Source organism: Mustela erminea, chromosome 7, assembly GCF_009829155.1.
Source record: "Mustela erminea isolate mMusErm1 chromosome 7, mMusErm1.Pri, whole genome shotgun sequence".
Taxonomy (NCBI): domain Eukaryota; kingdom Metazoa; phylum Chordata; class Mammalia; order Carnivora; family Mustelidae; genus Mustela; species Mustela erminea.
The window spans coordinates 70,461,352-70,482,284 of NC_045620.1; the positions used below are offsets into that span (position 1 = coordinate 70,461,352).

Consider the following 20,933-nt stretch of genomic DNA (forward strand, 5'->3'; position numbering starts at 1 on the left):
ATGTCTAGTTCAAACTGAGGGAGAAAAAGTTGCTTCCTGTGTCTGTCCTCCATGAGGCCACATAAAAATAAAAGCTAGCAGAACAAAAAATGGGCTGTAAACTCTTAATAATGAAGAGAAAAAGTATGCAGTTAGCAAAATCAAGAGATTTCCAAAGAAGTTTCTAGTAGAGTACTAGAAGTATGAAAGTGGAATTCTAGAAGTGAAAAGTAGAACCCTAGAAGTGAATGAAAGAGGCTGAGTAAAATTAGCAGAAAAAGACAGATCACTACATTTGTATCTTTGGGGTAAATATCCATGAGTGTGATTGCTGGGTCATAGGGTATCTGAAGGGGCACATGCACCCAAATGTTTATAGCAGCAATGTCCACAATAGCCAAATTATAGAAAGAACCTAGATGTCCATCAACAGATGAATGGATAAAGAAGATGTTGTATATATATATACAATGGAATACTATGCAGCCATCAAAAGAAATGAAATCTTGCCATTCACAATGATATGGATGGAACTAGAGGGTATTATGCTTAGTGAGATAAGTCAATCAGAGAAAGACAATTTTCATATGATCTCCCTAATATGAGGAAGTCGAGAGGCAACGTGTGGGGTTTGGGGGTAGGAAAAGAATAAATGAAACAAGATGGGATTGGGAGGGAGACAAACCATAAGAGACTCTTAATCTCAAAAACAAACTGAGGGTTGCCAGGGAGAGGAGGGTATGGAGAGGGTGGCTGGGTTATGGACATTGGGGAAGGTATATGCTATGAAGTGTGTAAACCTGGTGATTCACAGACCTGTACCCCTGGGCCTAATAATACATTATATGATAATAAAAAATTAAAAAGAATTAAATTTAAAAAAAGAGTATGCTGCAGAGATACAGGGGATACAAAGTCAGAGAGAGCCAATACGGAGATGAACTAGAAGGAGACTGACAGAATATATACGTAAATGTCACAGCAGTTGTTCTCCTACCCTGTGACATTGTGGAGGCCTTGAAGGTTTCCTGAGATCCTCTGCTCCTGCCATTCATGCCCTCATGGGATTTCCACCCCTTTGGTGTGGGCCAAACTAACAGCAGCCATGATGAAATGTCACTTTCAAGATTAGAGTATAGAACATCTGTGGCTCCCATCCCACATGAGCTCGCTCCCATTCTTGCTTGTTCTCTCCTTCTCTCCAATCCCCTGCCCTGGGGGACATGAGCTTCTAACATTCATGAGGCAGCCCTGTGCCTATATGTGAGAAAACACAGCTTGTACACAGCCACATGATAAACTATTAAATGAATTTCCAAGTGGATTCCTACTCTCCTTCAGTCAAAGGTTCAAATGAGACTGCAGTCTTAGTCAATATTTAGACTCCAGCTTTATGAGAGGCCTTGCGCCAAGGGCACCCAGATAAGCTTCATACAGATTCACCTAAGCTACAGAAACTGTGAGAGAAAAAAAATGCTTATTATTTTACGTTGCTAATTATGAGGATAATTTGTTACACAGGAATAGATTATTGTTATTTATTTATTTATTTATTTATTTATTTAGTGGGGAGGGGAGAGGGAGAGAGAGAATCTTAAGCAGCCTCCATGCCTAGTGCAGAGCTTGATGTGGGGCTCCATCTTGCCACCCTGAGATCATAACTTGAGCTAAAATCAAAAGTCAGATGCTTAAGCAATTGAGCTACCCAGGTACCCCAATACAGGAACAGATTCTTAATATAATCACCTAAATTATAGAACAGAGTGGCTTTTTTACCCCAAAGCACAAACCAATAAATGAAAATCCAGACCATTCTCTTGAAAGCCAAAGGAATGGTCTAGGGAAATGTCAAGGTCTTACTGCAGATGTTCTTCATTCTGGCATTAGGATCAGTGTCTTCCATCTCCAAAGAAAAGTCTGCCACTTATGCACTCTGCCCAATTAACCTGACTAGGGTTTCCTGTCACATTCCAGAACAACCAGTGCGGACTGATACTCAAGAGCAGAAAGCCCAGACAGGAGACCTCAGGGTGGCAGAGAGAGGGGTGGAGAGTTTGATTGAACTCAAAGTATGATTGATTAATTGATTGATCTTTAAATATTTTATGTTTGTCAGAGAGAGAGAGAGAGAGAGAAAGAACACAAGCAGGGGAAGCAGCAGACAGAGGGAGAAGCAGGCTCCCTGCTAAACAAGGAGACTGATGTGGGACTCAATCGCAGGACTCTGAGATCATGACCTGCAGATACTTAACTGACTGAGCCACCTAGGCATCCCTGAAAGTATGACCTTAAAGTGGGTATTTAGGGGGATGATACAATAAAGACAAGGAAAGCCATGTAAGAAAGAAAGAAAAATATTGAGGAACTCCTAGAAAAATGGAACTCTGGAAGACTAGTCCCAACAGGAAACAAACAAAATGCCCCAGTTCGCAGCAATTGATAGAATGGAAGGAAATCCATTTGCCCTTGATTCTGGGAAAATCCCCCCTTGAGCAGTCCAGGTAATATGATATTGGACTCACAAGAAAAGGAATGTAATCTTAATGCAGAACTGAGACTGTATCTAATGCTATTGATGTAGTAATGGTAACCTCAATGTTCTTTATTGCTTTTCCACTTCAGCCTCCTCATAGATAAAATATGGGACATTTGGCTGTGGTTGCCAAACAGGACATTAACATTACACCCCTAGAAATACTGTGAGATGGTGAGATGTGGAAAAGTCGAGGAAGAGGAGAGGAATACAATACCTTCATCATACTTAATGTGGACATTCAAAAGATATTGTCATAAACTAACAGAATGAGATATGGAGATGTACATATAATACTTAAAGTGAAAAAAAAAACGCAACTAACCTCTCTATATATAATTCAGTGGAGAAGAAGAAAAGAAAAAGGAAGGGATTAAAGCCAGGAGGTAATCCTCAGTTTTCATACTGGAAATTGTATAAATACTGTATAAAAGGGATAAATAAACAAATGGAAGTAACTTATTTAGAGATGTGAAACTAATTACTGAAAGAATTATGAAAAGATATCATCTCTGGGGAATAAGACTGGAAGTAGAAAGGGGATGGATGGGGGGACTGTTGCTCTTTATATGTTCTATCTTCTAAAACACACTGATTTGTTTTCATGTGCTCATATTACGTTAATGAAGATAATTTACCAATTATTCCCTCTTGTTTTGCATATATACCACAAAGCATAAAAGTGAATTTTGCCAGCATCCTGCTATTAGCTTCCAAAATAGTGTAAAAGAGCAGGTTATAATTAATGTTATTAATTGCAATTTCAGGTACCACCCATTTAAATATGTTGTAGTTTCAAGTAACCCACACAGCAGGAATAAATTCCTTTGACATTTCCTAGGCTTTGTCTAGATTTGTCTGTCATCAGGAATTCACTCCACTCCCCAAACTTCATTTAAGTCTTTGTGTCCAATTAGTGTTATGCCAGCAGGCTCTAATCTCTTCTTTTACTTATCTAGTTCTTTGTACTTGGTTCTCATTTTAAATTGCCTATGAAAATATCACAGTTTTTAAAAGCTTAAACTTGGCAATGACTATCTTTTCAAAACATTGTACAGATGGTCTTTGACTTTTGATTGTTCAATTTATGATGTTGCAAGTCAACTCTATGATGACTCTATGATGTTGCAAAAGTGATACACTTTCAGTAGAAACTGTACTTTGAATTGTGGTCTTTTCCTGGGACAGTGATATGTGGTAGGATACTCTCTTGTGACTCTGGGCAAAGAGCCACAGCTCCCAGTCAGGCATGCGATCATGAGGGTCAACAACCCATACATTTTGTACCCATGCGACCATTCTGCTTTACACTTTTAGTACAGTAGTCAATAAACTACATGCAAAATCAATATTTTATTATAAAATAGGCTTTGTGCCAGATGATTCTGACCAACTCTAGGCTAGGTGTTCTGAGCACATTAAGGTAGGCTAGGCAAGCTATCACATTTGGTGGGCTAGGTGTACTTTCTTTTATTTAAAGATATTTGAGAGAGAGAGAGCATGAGAGGGTCAGAGGGAGAAGTAGACTTCCCACTGAGCAGGGAGCCTGATGCAGGACTCTATCCTAGGACTCCCAAGATCATGACCTGAGCCAAAGGCAGATGGTCAACCAACTCCACCCAGGTGCCTGGGTTAGGTATATTAAACACATTTTTGATTAAGGATATTTTCAACTTGTCAGGACATCCTAACAAAACCATCACAAGCTTCAGAAGATTTATACAATTTCCCCAGCTCCATCTGTTTTCCAGCAATAGTTAACATCTAAGTATCAAGCCTGTGACAAGCTTTTCTTGAAGTATTGTCAAGGGTCTCTGGTGCAAACTGGACCTGTAATGGGTCTCATCTTATCAGACTTCCTTATTGTTCTCCAAATAGTTTCACCTGTTTATTCCTCATCAAAATTGGCTAGAAATATCAAAAGTCAGACAAACTACTTGGAAATGTGAATTCCTGGCTCCTGAAGAGGGTCCAACTATTTGCACAATCCTGAGATGTGAGCAATATGACTGGCTCACCATGGGCAACAGTGAGAAAGGTCAGGTTCTTTCTGAAGAAGCAGGATATTGACCCAGATGTGGAAAAAGCTGCAGCTTTCTTTGTCACCTGTGATGCCTGGAAAGCCAGCAGCTGTTGGCCTGCAAGACTTGACGCAGCGAATGAATTGATCAGCAGCCCCTGCTTTCTGCACCGCTCCCCATGGAATTATATACATGCTTTTCTCCCTTCTCAGATGTTCTCCGTAATTAAATAATTATTCATTATAATTAAAGAGCAGGGATTCAGAACCGTCTCTGACCAGAAATGTTTTTTGGGGAGGAAAATACTTTGTGGCTACTTCATCTAGATTTTTCTGTTTGTTACTCCCTTTCCTAAAATTAAATGAAATTTTAAAAGCTTAAAAAAAAAAAAAAGGAGGGTGATTCGCTGTGGAGAAATTAAAAACAGTAATAAATCTGATCAAAAGTCAGCCTGCCCTTTGTCATCATGATGTGTCAGCAATTCTAAATTATGTCAGTAACAACTATACCCCCAAAGAGGGATCATCACCACTGCTCCCACCTATGTAAAACAGAATACTCTAAACAAGATACCCCACTAATATTTGGAAGATGGTTTTACACCTGATTCTCTGTGACCTGAAAGACACAATTGTACTGTTTTGTACCCTTCTCCTTTCCACCTGAGGAATAACTACTGGAGCTTCCTTTCTGGACTAATGTGAATGTCAGTAGTACAAACTGAAATGAGAATTGTGCCCCCGTCAATCACATCCATGTCCTTCTCTTAAGTAAATACATATAAAATGTTCAGAAACCTTACAACCAGCATGTTAATACCATTTCTTTACTCTGCATATGAAGGAAACTATTTCAATTATTCCCTTCGTATGTGTACCATCTTTCTTCTCTACAAATGCTGATGAATCCAGGGAAACTTGAGACTAGGCAACACAGTATTTGTCTCATGCCTGGAGCGGGCACTCTGTGTGATCATTAATTTCTTTACTCAAAACGTGTTTACTAAGTAGCCACTTGGCACCAGGCACCTAGTGAGGTGCTAAGTTTGCACAGATTAATAAAACACAGATCCTGAGGTGAAGATACTTGTCCAAAAGATAACTAAAGATTGTAGGCTCTGATAGATATATTACTTATCTATCTATTTATTTGAATGTCTAATAATCTCTCCAAGTGCTAGGAAAACAGGAAATGCATTCTGCTCAGGGTTGTTTGGAAAAGCTTCAAGTGAAATGCAAGGTCGAAAATCATGTACCATCCAGATGAGCAAAGCTCTAGAACTTTACAAATGTAGAGTCAATTTTAATAAGATCACAGGTATAGTCATAGTACAGGAAAAAAGGAGGAAACAGGAATATCGCTTTTAGAGGGGGAAACACATACAAAAGACTAAAGAGGTAGGAACTTGGATTTTGTGTTTAGAGAAGTTGAATTTTGTGTTGGTTAACTATTAACATAGCAATGACAAGTTTTAGGTGCTTTCTACGTGTTTTTTTTTTCTTTTCTTCTCTGAATAAAGTTCCCAAACAATATGAAATGGAAAGCCACACTGAAAAGACGGTATGAGACAAAAAGGCAATTGAATAAAACAGGGACAACTTTAGTCACGAATGTAATTAAACCTGTACTGAAACCACAAGAAAAATTCTTACTTTGGACAATAGAAAGCCATCAGTTCATAACAGAACAAGTGGGTCATTTGGCTACTCTGTGATGGCTTATTTTTCCATTATGTTATGATGGGTTTTTATGCTGACTTTGTCTAGAATTATTACTAATGGCCATTACTGCTATGCTTGGAAAAGTTGGGTTTAGGAATGTCACCACAAATTTTGAAAGAATCTTGATGAACCCTTTTCATTTCTGAAATATAGGCCAGAACCAGAAAACTTCCCTTTAATGGAATATAGATATTTTCTATTTTCTTCTAAGAGAAATTGATACTTATTTTGGATCTATCAGCACAAGTACCTACACTGTTCTGTAGCTCTGCACACAAGCTTTTGATATGTATTCAGGTATAGCTGCTGTAGAAATAAACTTAGAGGTGTAGAAAATATGAAAATAAATTTCCCTCAAGTGTTCCATTTACTGCTGAATTTTAAAAGCCGGCCTATATTTAGTGGAGACCTCATAAGAGCCAGTATAATGTGGTAGAGCAGAAAGAGACTCCTCATGTGGTTAGCCCACCAGGCTTACAGACTTGATAGTAGAATGTATTTGTCACCTAGATAGCCTTAGCCAAGTTCAGGCCCATTTTTCTTCTTTGAAATTTGGGTCCTCATGTGTGAATATGTAGTGTCTGAAAGAGGGACTAGCACATGGAAGGAAAAAAGGCAGGGCGGGGGGAGGAGGGAGCAAAGAAGGAAGAGGAGTGGTGGCACACTGGGGACAAGGACACTAAACCAGATGCTACACCAAAACCTGGCTTACACAAGTGTAGTTGATATTCCCAAAAAATTGGTCATCAAGATAAACATGATTTTAAAGTTTCTATTACTATTGGCTCATATTTTATTCCAACATTGTAATAGACAGTACTAGGGCTTCCTCGATCCAGTATTTATTCCATATTAAGATGAAGAGGATTTAGCTTCCCTATGCCTCTTACGGGGAGTCTCTAGATCCCACGTGACTGGAAAAATCCTGAAACAGGACAAAAAGGGCCAAGCCACAATCTATGGATGAAAGCATCTATTTTGGAAAAATGTTTCCAGAGATTGTGAGACATTCCAGAGCCAGGAGAGTGTCTAGCACACTGCCAACACTTAGGACATGTGAAGTAATATAAGCGTGTCGCTACAATATGCTCGTTATTAAAAAGGGATGAAAATATCTTCCCTCCTTTAAATTTGCTTCTGAGTTTCAATTATGTTGGTGATGGTGCTAATAATAGTTTATGCATCTGTTATGTACAAAAGCTTTGCCATTGTGGAGTTAGGGCACTTTGTATTTTAAGTATGGATTCACTAATAATCTAAATGTCTGAGAAATGGTTCTGGTTATAAAACCCTAAATCACTATGTACGTCACCCTCATCCTTAAGAATATAATACCTTGATAAGTGCATTTTATATGTTAGACATACAAAAGATATTTGCTAACTTGTAATCTTAAGTAAAAGCCTTGTGGATTTATAGGGAACATATACCACGGTCAAAACACACACACACACACATAAGCATATGCTGCTGTTTTATTTTGTTTAATTACCATTTAGAATGCTTAGTGGAGAAACCATTGGTTAATATTGGTGTTATCTTCTGTGTATCTCTTCTGTGAAGAGAATGATGATGATGACAACACAGTGAAATCTGTTTAATAAGTGTTGTATCAAGGCAGATGAATTAGCTAAATATTCTCTTGAGGTTCCAGCCTAATGCTGTTAATATATCTTTTACTGTTGGGTAAATTTTCAGTGATGCCAGAAGATAAGAAAACCTAATACTGGTTCTAGAAATTATTGTAGAGTTTTAAATTTAATCTTGGCATTACTTTATTGAACAAAGCTTACTGTTTTATATTTATCATGAAGGAAAAAAACAATCACCATTAACACACATAAACATACATACAGTTGCTCACACACACAATTAACCTGTTTTTTTTTTTAATGCTTTCATGATTTGCTTTCTCCTTCCCCTCAGTGAAAATTATTACTACAAATAAAAGAGGAATAAATTGACAGGTATAACACAAATACTTGTGTATTTGAAAACCAGAAGTTCACATACTATTATGGCCCAAATTATTTACAATACTGATCAAAACTAAAACAAGAAAATAAGGCTATCATCTTGCAACTTTGACATTAACTGTTTCATAAATATATTTTCCTTTGCCCTACAATTGAGACCAGAAGTATTAGATAAGGTGCCAACCTCACCAGAGCTTTCTGAGAAAATATTGAAATTACTGCCACATCTGAAGTTTTAGATACAAAGTCTCATCATCCTATTTCTCCAATGCTAATAAAGATTATATCAAAAGAGATTATATCAAGAATCCCAAACTTAGTTTAGTGTAACTCACAGCTGGAAGTGCTTGATGTTTTTCATATCCAAGTTGAAAAAGGAGTATATCATGAATTTTTAACCTTCTTAATCAAAACGTGTTATCAAGGACAGCTACAGAAATCATATTTGCAATATGGTACCATACTCTGAATTAGCTCCTGTCTGAGAATAGCTGGGAAACAGGTACAGGGGAATTTCTCAGCTGTTCAGTCAACAGTAATTTGAAGTCGTGTTTTTGCGGGTGGTGGTGGGATGTTGAGTAAAATAGTACAGGGTATCAAGATTAGTGGATAGTTTTTCACAGTAGAGTGTCCAGCTTTAATGGCCCTCTCTCATTAACTGCCAATGGCAGCTCTCCCCATGAATGAAATCCTGCCCTTCCCCATCCTCCACAGACTTTCTAAGGGAATGGTGCTGCCTCCCTGTGGAGAACACCTCATTCAAGAGAGAATTCTGCTCTGTACAGGCCCCACAATAGATGGTTTCATTCAGAAACATCAACTAAGAACAATTTTTTTTTTTTTTTTTTTTTGGCAGGAGCTATTTCTTCAAGGGCAGGGAAAATAGCTTTTCAAGTAAGAAAACAACTTTACAGCTTTAATTTATACGTTGCACCTACAGAATGCTTTCTACACAAAAGTACCATGTGTGTAATGGTTACATGTGTTAGACACTTTTTTTACTTCTTTACATTCTAGGATGAACCATATGAAACTTGCATTTTTTTGGTAATAAAAAATTGCCAATTGCAGTAATTCTATATGGTGCACACAGTGCACTGACTCATTTAATCCTCAGTATAAGTTTGTAAAGCCATACTCTCCATTTTATAGACGGGAAACAGGTATTCAGAGGCTAAATAACTTGCCCAGGGTCACACAACTAGCATATGGGGAAAGTAAGGCTGTGATTTAGGTAGCCATTCTGGCTTCCAGAGTTGATGCCCTTGACCACTATGTGACACTGCCCCCTAACAGCCAACACTGGTGTTACCTCTTCAGACTCTTCCCACTACGCAGAATCAGACCAGGAGAAACTGCAGAGTATGAAGGAAGAAATAGGAAGGTGAAGAAAGGAAAGGGCTTTCCATGCTGAGTTGCCAGGAGCTGACAATTATGACTCCATCTTTAGCACTCTATCTTGTTCACCCCTGCTCACTCAGTTCCCTGGGGCCACATATTCCAGGACCCCTTGGAAATTGATTTGCATGCCTTACAAATGGTCCCCACCAGGGCCAGAAGGGAGGAAGTCTTGCCTTGACCCTCCGTAAATTTGTTAAAGATAATATGACCTCTCCCCTTCCTGACACACAGGTGGTACTGGAAGATCTAATTAAATGTTAGGTCTCAATTAGATGAACACAAGTCCTTTGAGGTATAGGCAAACACTGTGATCTCACTACAAGGCCCTTTTGCATGTCCTCACCCTATTCAGTTGGTAGGCTAAAGTCCAGAGTAGTGGAGAATGATTGTGTAACAGGTTCATCCTCCAACGGATCCCTCTGTTAGTAAGTTATCCTGAATACAACTCATGGAAACTGTATGGAGTGGCCTGCTTTGTTTTTCGGTCTCAAAGAGCCTACTCACTTTGGCAGGTACTTGACTGTCTCTCCCCGACCATCCAAAATAAGGACACAGAGGTGTGAAATGAATGACCTCCAGAGGTCACTGTGAATGGGTAATCAGAAGGCGAGGTGAGGGAAGGGTGGGGAGGAAGAGTGGCCATAAGCCTTCCAGGAAGACAGCCAGGAGGATGGTTGTGAAGGATGGATTCTAGTGAACATCCCCAGGAAGCTGCCCTTTATCCTAAATACCTAAACATATTAAAGAAAGTAGTATCGTGACTGTATTTCAGTTTTTGAAAGAGCAAAGTGTCCCTTGTGTGGAGATCATATGAACAAGGTAAGGACATGAAAGGACAAGAAGTAATAAGACTCTGCCCATATTTAAGAGCAGGGGACCAGACCACCTCAAAATACTCTGAACAGAAGCGAGCTGCATAGTCTTGGATAAGTTATGGAGTTTCTCAGTTTTCTCACATGTAGAATAATAATAATAATACCAAGCCATACTTTCTGATTCTGAGTTTTCATTTCTTCTTCTTCTTCTTCTTTTTTTTTTTTTTAAGATTTTATTCATTTATTTGACAGACAGAGATCACAAGTAGGCAGAGAGGTAGGCAGAGAGAGAGAGGAGCAAGCAGGCTCCCCACGGAGCAGAGAGCCCGATGAAGGACTCAATCCCAGGATCCTGGGATCATGACCTGAGCCAAAGGCAGAGACTTTAACTCAGTGAGCCACCTAGGTGCCTTCTTAACACACTTATATACCCTAGAATTTGATTATACTTCTTTTTTTAAAGATTTTTTTATTTATTATTAGAGAGAGAGCACAAGAGTTCTAGCAGGGGGAGGAGCAGGAGAGGAGGTAGAAGGCGGGGAAAGAATCTCAAGCAGATTCTGAGCCAAGTGTGGAGACCCCAACAGATGCTGATCCCACCACCCTGAGATCACACAAGAGCTGAAACCAAGAGTGGGGCGCCCAACCCAGGCATCCCTGATTATACTTCTGATCTGATTAACAAGATGCTTATTAGACTCATGTTCATAGGACCACACAAGGCAAGTATATATAATTCTCCTGGTTCTGACCTTAAATGGTCCCACCCACAGAACCTTTGGGCCAGAGCTTCTTCCTTTAGACCTGGCCAAGCCCCTAGGTGGGGGGTATCACCTCGTTGTGACTTTGAGTGAAGTGGGGGGTGGCGTTAGAAAGGATTGAAGTTTGCTTCATAGGTGGCTTGAGCCAGACCTCCTCCTGAGTCTGGGGTCCAGTGCACCAAAGTGTTTCTCACCCCAGAACTCCTCTGCCAGCCTATAGAACTCCCAAGATCCCAAGAGACAGCTCCCTCTGGAAAGACTGCTCTTGGCAGTGGTGCCTGCGGTGTGGTTCGACCATCATCTGAGCTGCCCCAAGGCTCAGCCCAGCCAGCTTATCCTGTCCCTGCTCCTCCCTGAGGGCCTGCACGTACTGCCTCCCCATACCTGAAGCTACACTGCATCCTCTGGGTGCTCCAACTGCACTTTTTGTGTCTTCCTGGGAGCCTCACACTGCACCCACTCTAGGCCTTGGCCCCAGCCTCTGGGCAGCCCTCGTTTAAACAAACAAACAAACAAACAAAAAGAAGAAAAGAGAGAGAGAGAGAAGATAAATCTTGGTGTCACTTTCGTTCTAGTTTCCTACAACAGCACCTGGTTGCCACTAGCATAATCCATACAGGGTATGATCTTGCTGGATCTAAGTTTGAAATTTAATATGGTACTCTTCTGATTGATGCCTCTACCACTAATAATCTACGCATGTCTATTCCCAAAGGATGGCCCTTTAATGCCCACCTACTCCCAGTACAAGCATCCCCTCTCTTCTCCCTTTTTCCTGAAAGTGCTATCATCCTGTGTAGATTTGTTTTAATGTTTTTGTTCATCTTTAACTAAAGTATAAGCTTTGTGCAAAAAAGCCTAATTTTGTTCAGTGCTCTATTTCCAAGTCTGAAGAACACTGGCTGGTATACAGCAAGTGCTCAGCAAACATGTGTTAAGTGAATGGATGGATGAATGGTAAATGGATAGACAGATATATTTGTTTAGAACTACCTATGTCTGAAGACATCTCAAAACCAAGGTTACACCCACCAATAGGACACTTTTTTATCTGGTAAAAGTTCCAGAGCCTAAAGAAAATGCCCCAAGTAGAACAACTTTCTTAACATAAATTCCTTAAAATGTATATATCCTGGCACTTTTGCAAACCAGCCATAAGGGGGAAAAACCCCTAGGCAGCAGTTGCTTACCTACATTTAAAATTACAATGAATTATACTTTTCTTACCCGGCACCATCAGTTTCAGGAAACTACGCCTTTGTATATATTTTTAAATCTACATCCAAGTGTTTTTCTTTTCAATATGCACTAAAATGTGCTGTAAAAAATATACATTCACGTACGTGAATTCAGCAGAATGACTGGACTAGCAAAAATAAAATTAATTATTCATGTCACCAGTATGTTTAAAATGCAGAGTGGTTCTCAGGAACACACATAATTATAAGTAATGCTATTATTTTTTTTATAATGAAGCCACAGCTGAGGTTAATTAATATTTTTAATAAAAAATAAAATTTTGTTTTTGAAGTTACAAAATGTATTTTGTTAGTTTTAAACATTTTTCATGGAAATATGTATGCATTCTGCTTACATTTTTCAAACAAATAGCATTAATTTTTCAGGAGCATCTCTAGTGCTGCCAGGAAACAACAGCAGTGTCCAATATATTCAAATACTCTTTTATTGCTTGAACGCTAATTGGGTTTCTTTACAGAACATTCCATAGGAATTGATGCTATTCAGAGGACACTTCATATGAGAAATTTGCATGTCTCTGACAACCTATCAATGCTTTTAAATGTTCAGCAGTTCCTCTTCGTGAGTGGGTTTGCCATGTCCACTCTGAGAAAAGCCCAACTAGAACCCCAGAATTCCTCGCATATGTTTCACTCACATTAACTGATCCTGCCCTACTCTGTGATTTCTTCCTAGGAGTTGCAAACCATAGTCCCTCCGGTCAAAAAACAGAATCTCTCATAGCCTTACTCTCTCTCCTTTCTCAAGATTTTTGAAATAAGATAAAAAGAAGGTGAAAAGGGCTATGGATTCTTAAAAGCAGGTAAGGATACCAAAGGCAGTTACTGCTCTGAATGCAAAGAACAAGGCCTCACTATTTATTACTCTTATGAAGTATGAGGTTTTTTTTTTCACAAAGATGGATTTTATGTATGCTGTAAGAAAAAAGTGCAATAGATAGATCAAAATAGGGTGCTTTGGAAACTCAAAAAGGGACAGTATTAATAATCACATTGGTCCACCAGGGGTGCCGAACTATCAAGCCAACCGAGATGCGTATCTGTTCTGTGTAAAAGTCAAGGGTGAAATCTAAGCTTTAAAATAATCACCAGAAGACATAGTTAAGAGCATCATCATTAGTATCAGTGAAATTTCAGAGCTGAATGCAATTCAAGAGATTCCTAGTTAACCCACTTAGAGTGGTAGTAAAGCCAAAGTTTAGCCATGGGAATCAACCTATCTAAGTTATACAACAAGGTAAGTGGTTGTGTTCAAAGTGGAAATATGTCTCATGATCTACTGTGTTCCTTGCATTCTCCTATACTTCCTCTAAGTAAAAGGCATTTCTATGGATCACTATGGTGCTCTATAGTGTGTATATAGCTTGTAAAACAGTCCCGAAAAAAAGAGCCAAAAGATTAGAACAGAATAAATAATTATAATTTTGATCGTAAAAGGAATAGCACAGCTTTAATTTCCTTTCTTTACAGACTGCAGCCAAAGGGAGTGAATGCTGCCCTTTGCAAGGCTGGCTTACTTTTACTCATTTATGTAAAGCTATATATATTATAAGACATTGCCAGATTATTCAGAAGAGGGAACATTTAGAAGCCAAAAATCTTGCGTGACCCTCCTGCCCCTCATCCCAAATTTCTCTCAGCATTCCGAGAAATTTGACCAGCAATTATTTGCAATTTTCCTTCTGAGAGTTGCCCTAGAGAAAGCTTTCTCTCTCTCTCTTTCTTTCTCTCTAAGATCTTAAACACTAGTGTGCATATTAATTTTTCCTCATTTTAAAAGCTTCTCTTTTTTAAGATGAGCAGGTTTTATGGAAACATTTAGGTATTAAATATTCTAAGTAAAACAAATTTTATAAACCTTATATAAGGCACATTAAAAAGTACAATTTCAAAAAGTACCATCAATATTGTTGTACTCACATTTTTAAAAAAGATTTTATTTATTTATTTGACAGAGAGATAGAGAGAGCACAAGTAGGCAGAGCGGTGGGCAGAGGGAAAGGGAGAAGCAGGCTCCCCACTGAGCAGGGAGCCTGATGTGGGGCTTGATCCCAAGACCCTGGGATCATGACCTGAGCTGAAGATAGCCGCTTTACCAACTGAGCCACCCTAGTACCCTGTACTCACATTTTTAAGAGCCATTTACTCAGAAAAGTTGGTAAATGTCCTCATTATTTCATGATATAAACTGTGTCTTTCTAAAGTAAAAATCAGTCTGAAATTTGATCATCATTCAGCAGAAAAACATTTTTTAAAGCATATTTAAGTAGGAAAGTAAACAAGATCCTATGGGATAACACTTTGATAAATACTCTTTCATAAAAATTCTCTGATTCTGTAAAAAATGAAAATGCATTTCTCCCCTACTATTTACCGTGTATGTAGGATGGCTGAACAAACCTCATCTCATCTATTTGAAATGAATTCAATTTAATTTTGTTTGGCCAAAAATTTGTTTCCATAGTTCTAAAACATGCAACCACCTCAAGGTACATTGCCATTGTAGCTTAAGTGGCTCAGTGTTATCACTGAGGAAAATAGACTTTGATTGAGAAAACAGTCCAGCATGGCTTTTGAAAAATGAAATGACCCTTCTTGGTACACAATTTAGTAAGGCAGTTGATAAAAGCAGGCAGATACGGCCATTACAGAGAGGGTTTAAAGAAGATGTTTCATCCAATCTGCAAAAATGGGTCAAAGGTTACCTTCCTGGAATTAGCATTACAAATCACTCTCTTATAATTTTAACCTTCCAAGAGTTTGACAATTTGAACAAAGAATTTAAATTCTAAGTATATCCGTGATCTCTTCACGGTTGAAGGACAGTTTAAAAGTCAAGCAGAGAGTCAATTATCATATGGTTTCACTTACTTGAGGAGCATAAGGAATAACATGGAGGATGTTGGGAGATGGAGAGGAGAAGTGAGTTGGGGGAAATCGGAGGGGGAGACAAACCATGAGAGACTATGAACACTGAGACAAACTGAGGGTTTTGGAGGGGAGGGCGGTGGGAGCTGGGTGAGCCTCGTGATGGGGATTAAGGAGGGAACGTATTGCATGGAGCACTGGGGTGTGGTGCATAAACAATGAATTTTGGAACACTGAAAAAATAAAATAAAATAAAATAAAATCAATTGTAAGGTAAAGAGAATTTGCAATAAATTACTCTGTTACTCAAAAATAAATAATTTGCTTTCTTCTTTAGTAGTGTTTTTCCATTTATGTACAACTTATTTCCTGAAATCACATACATTTCATTATCAAAGATCATTTTAAAACTTACTGGTCCAACCTGAGAACACTGTTGTCACAATTGACTATTTGTGACATATTAATCCAAATTACTTAATTGCCATTATTGGTCTGTTAAAAATCTCAAGATTTAAAATATCTATTTTTTTAATGAACCTAGTAATCTTTTATTTAAGTCAATACCTCCTCAAATGAACCAAATAATCACTAATTGATTAGCTCATTTACTTCCATAAACCACTGCTCTCTTTAAACATGTAATAGCTTATAACAAAAGGGATTCTTTTCATTGGAAATTAATGGGTAGTTAACTATTTTCCTTTTATATTAATACTATAAAATGCATAACTTTTTATTTTTTCTCTTCTATTTATTGAGCTTGCAAATGCAATAGCAATCTTGCACGTTTTCTCAAAAAACAGAACTTCTTAATATATACAAGTTACTAATTGGTAAAATACATTCTAGGAAAAGTTGATAAGTCTTTCCTTATTTTGGGGTACATCTGGTCTCCCTAGGAACTTAGGCAGCTTTAATCCCATTAGTGATGAAATAAGACTACTAAGAAAAATATCTGATTATTTCAAATTTTATTCCTAGGAACATTTCCAACTCTGATTGTCCCACAATGTCCTCTTATGAATTATTACATGTAAAAGAAATCATCTATAAAGTCCTTTGTGTTTCATTTTCCTATATCAAACCCATCTTAATAACTTGCTTATTATTAAATAAACTATAAACCAAAGGCCATAATAACAAATCATTAGTGAAATATCAGTAACTATTATCAAATGGAGCTGATGGAGATGCGTAAAACTGTCTAAAATTCTAAAGTCATAAGTCTTCATCCAAGGGACTGAATTTTATTATTAACAATCTGATTAATGAAACAAGATAGAGAAAATGAACAGAATGATTATACTATATGAACACACATTCCCACTACAATGTATATTCCATAAGGACAAGGGTTTTTGTTCATTGTTGCTAATGAATCCCACCACCTCGGACAATGTATGGCACATGTAGAATGATCAATAAATATATTTTAATGAACAACCAGTGAGACAGCTCATTTTACTTTGTGGCCAAAGGCAAATCAAAAATAAAGGAGGGATGGTGGGGGAGAGAGATTGAAAAAGAGAGGAAGGAAAGGGAGAAGGAAGGAAAGAAGGAAGGAAGGAAGGAGAGGAAGGAAAGGAAGGAAGGAAGGCAGGCACATAAAATGCAATACTACACTTACGAATTTACAGACTATCTCTTTAATTTTTTTAATATCTCTCTTCTCCTAAGATATTTTCTCCTATTTTGTTCTTCCCACTCCTTCCTATTGAAAGTAAAAAATCAGAATCTTTTTTTTTTCTTTCTCTGGTAAACATACGTCAGTAGATAGGGTGCTGATACGAACAGAATTTACCTTCTACTCTCTTTCCAAATTTGACACTAGGTCTATCTTAAACACTTGAAATAAAATAAATGTAAAAATAATTGTTGTCTCTCATGGTTCTCTGAAAAACAATCTGAGGGTTTTGAAGGGACGGGGGGTGGGAGGTTGGGGTACCAGGTGGTGGGTATTATAGAGGGCACGGATTGCATGGAGCACGGGGTGTGATGCAAAAATAATGAATACTGTTATGCTGGAAATAAAAAATAAAAAAAAAATAAATAAATTAAAAAAAAATAAAAATAAAAAACATTTATTATGATCTACAAAAAAAAAAAAAAAAAAAATAATTGTTGTCATTCTTGCTTCTTTAGAGTGCCGCTTCCTAGAAGTTAGGATCATGTATTTGGAAAGGCTTTATATGGCAACTACTAGATATACTCATTCACTATTAAAAACAAAACAAAACAATCAATTTAGACCTAGGAGAACACATAATTCTGAAAGCCATCACAACAGAATATATACAAAGGCTATAAATGTCATTAGGGATCTAATAGCATTTAATAGTAAGCCTATAGCATTCTAACAGTGTTCTCTGGGGCAGGTAGTTTTTTTTGTTTTGTTTTGTTTCTTTCTTATTCTTCACTGATGCAATACCAGTGCTTGATAGATAGTAGGAAATCACTAATTATACCTTGACTGAATTATTACACTTCAATCTTGTAAAAGTTTGGTATTTAAAAATTCTGTTTTTCAAAATTTTAGATGTAAGACGTAAGCTCATTGATGTGAATTCAAGGTGAGGTCAGTTAATCAAATACAATACAAAAAAAGTCTTCTGATATACTAATAGCACATTTCTCTCATAGACAGTGTGGGGGCCTAGGTATAGTGATTAGTTTCAATTAAAGTTACCAAGGAACAGCCAGTATAAGAACACCATGATGCCCCTTTGCCTTCAGAAAGCAGAAAATAAATCTTTCAGATTAATGGTGTCCTCCTGTACCAGGAGGTAAAGAGACAGCCATATAACCAGACACTGGAAATACAAAGCCAAGAAGGCTCTATAAATAAACCTACCTACTAGTAATAATTTATTACTAGTAAAATAAATTTACTAATTTATTATCCCAGCTCAAACCCTATTTAGAACTCCTTACTAATAGAAGCTTCCAAACGTAAGATTTCTTTGCCATTAAATTTCTTATAGATATATTTGTCTTTGCATAAAAAAGTATAAAAGTTGACTATCTTGGTCATTTCTATGGGTCTCAATTTTATTATTGAGACTGTGTACATGTAATCAAATTTTTTCTTCCCTCCTGTTACTTTGCCTCACGTCAATTTCTTTCTTATATCAGCCAGAAGAAACCTGAAGGGTAGAATAAAAATTTCCCCCTCAACAATAGTAAAAGAGTAGACCTATCATTCACTATGGGAACCACACGCTTATCAACTCAAAATTCTGAACACTTCAAAATACAACAGAAATTTGTAAGCAATTTCTCTTCAAATTTGTTTTATTTTATGCTGATGATGTGCTGAGACTGAACAAATAAGGCCTTTCAAATACTTCACTAATTTACTTGTTTACTTAACTTAAAAAGTGAAAACACTGTGTAATTAGTAGGCAGTCCCCTCAGCTTGGGCTAAACCAAGGTTATTAATCAAGCTAGCAGCTAACAAACTGATATAAAGCAGCAAATCTCAAATCAACAGTATATAAACATTTCACATTCAAACTGAGCACATTATACTAAGCAAGACTCAAAGAAAACCAGAGCACCGGAGATCAGAAACAATCCCATTTTAGAAAAGACACATATGTAGAAAAGCCCACTTTCATAACCACAGTTCCAAAACAAAGGAATGAAATCCACATACTCACCTGGCTAATGGGTTCTTTCGTAGGAGGCTTTCCTCTTCTGGCTGTGCTAGTAGCTAGGGTTGTGGTGGTCTCCATAATTGATGTGGACATCTCTGACTGCATGGCAGTGGCTGTCGACTCAGTTGTCATTGAGGAAGGCACTTCACCAACAAGTCTCACATTTCCCACTATGGCGATGTTGGCATCATTTTCGGCTGCCATATTCAGAACTTTCAAGCCATTGTAGTAAAGCCCAGAGAGCTGGCCCTGGAAGGGCTGGCCCTGCTCTTTCCCGCCAATTATTATAGTTGCTTGGCTATTGAAGATTGTAAGCTGACGCCCTGTAAAAATAATATTACATACATGCAAAAATGTTGATTGTGAACTCTACATTCTACAAAGGATGATAAAACAGATCTTTCATGGGGTGGATAATGATAGCAATAAACTATAAGAGAGGCATTTGACTCATAATTCATTGCTTATAAATGAGGTGTCCATGAAATGCATAATCATTGGCAAATACTTGTAAATTCTCAACTTATTGTAAATGTAGTGCTTTTGCTAAAAGACCAATCAAAGATACGTATTATAAATCAATTTTTAGTGGATCCCTTCTCTCTTTTACCTCAAGATCTTACACTGTTGGTCTCTTAAATCTAAATTGTTAAATTAAAAAAATGTGAGATATCTAACATTTCAAGTATTTGTCATTCTAAAATTACCATTGACAGAAACTAATCTAGAGCAGCTAAATCTAATTGTAAATTTATGATAAAAATTTCATAGTTCATGTAATGGCCACATGTATCTATATGCTATTCTTTAAGAATGTTTATTTTTTTGAAGGCATAGTCCATTGCTATTTGAATTATTCTATTTTTCCGGCAATCACACTGAAAAGAAATGCATGGTTTACACTGAGCATGTCAGAGACAAAAAAAATCCAAAAATATTTTCTGATTGGCTTTCAGCAAGTCTATTAAAACAAAACAAAATGAAAAAAAAATAGCTTCAGATGTAAAAAGCGGCTTCAGGAATGATACACAAACCGATGGAGAAATTATGGCACATTTCCATCTAACAGCAATCCTCAGCAACAGTACCAATATCATCAAATTGAGTATCCAGTTTTAGCAGATTGCTCTCTGCTCATAAAAAGCATGCACACAACTTTAAGTTCAGTTTTAATTAGGGCTTGTTCTCAAATGCTCTTAGAAGGTTGCAAACGTTAAAGGGACTTCATTTTGACTGGCAATCCATATTGCCCACTATTTAAGATGCCTAGAGTTTAAACCAAGAGTTTTGTTTTGTTTTGTTTTGTTTTGTTTTTCAGGACCATAATAAAGATATCAGAACTACATATATTTTAGTTAATAATTTAGAGGCTGGAACATGTAATATAATCTATGAATGATTTATCATTTTGGGTTAATGCTTGCTGTGAGTACCTTCATAGATTGAGTTAGTGGATTATATTTAACAGTCCCTTTAACCTTAAGTTAACAGGGTAAGATTATTAAACAGCTGGTACGTCTAAAAATGTATAGAAATTATTATACAAGGTATGCAAATATTACTATCTACATTTTACTGTTTTAAATTTGTTTTTAATTTAGTTTTACGGAAAATTTATTTTTTATGTTTATTAGTGTTACAATGAAGTACTACTTGGTTATGTTCAAATTATTTTTTTATTTGAAGTTTTAATCAATGTTTTTTACCTTTGTCGAGTAGCCATTCATCAACTACTCGACCAAGTCGATATGGAATTCGCTGTCTAGCAATCGCCAGGCGCTCGTTATCATTGTTTCCTTTAAAGTTTAAAGAGACATTTCATTGGTTAAAATCTGTAAGGTCAAAGGTTAAAAGTTAATACTTAAAGCTTGAGCTATACAGTTGCCACATGATTTTTTGAAATTTGGAATTTTAAAAAGTTCTACCTAGAACATTTCATG

General features: G+C 37.2%; 1 protein-coding gene across 32 annotated transcripts in view; it reads right to left on the reverse strand.

Moving 5' to 3' along the window:
• Positions 1-20,933, reverse strand: part of NRXN1 (neurexin 1) — a 1,166,070-nt gene that overhangs the window by 119,503 nt on the left and 1,025,634 nt on the right. For 21 of the 32 annotated variants that reach the window (XM_032352087.1, XM_032352076.1, XM_032352072.1 and 18 more), the window contains 2 exons: positions 20,700-20,789; positions 18,997-19,316 (listed from right to left, as the gene is read on the reverse strand). In XM_032352087.1, the coding sequence (XP_032207978.1) occupies positions 18,997-19,316; positions 20,700-20,789 (410 nt within the window). The remainder of the gene's footprint in view (positions 1-18,996; positions 19,317-20,699; positions 20,790-20,933) is intronic. The other 11 variants (XM_032352097.1, XM_032352096.1, XM_032352106.1 and 8 more) reach the window with 1 other exon arrangement.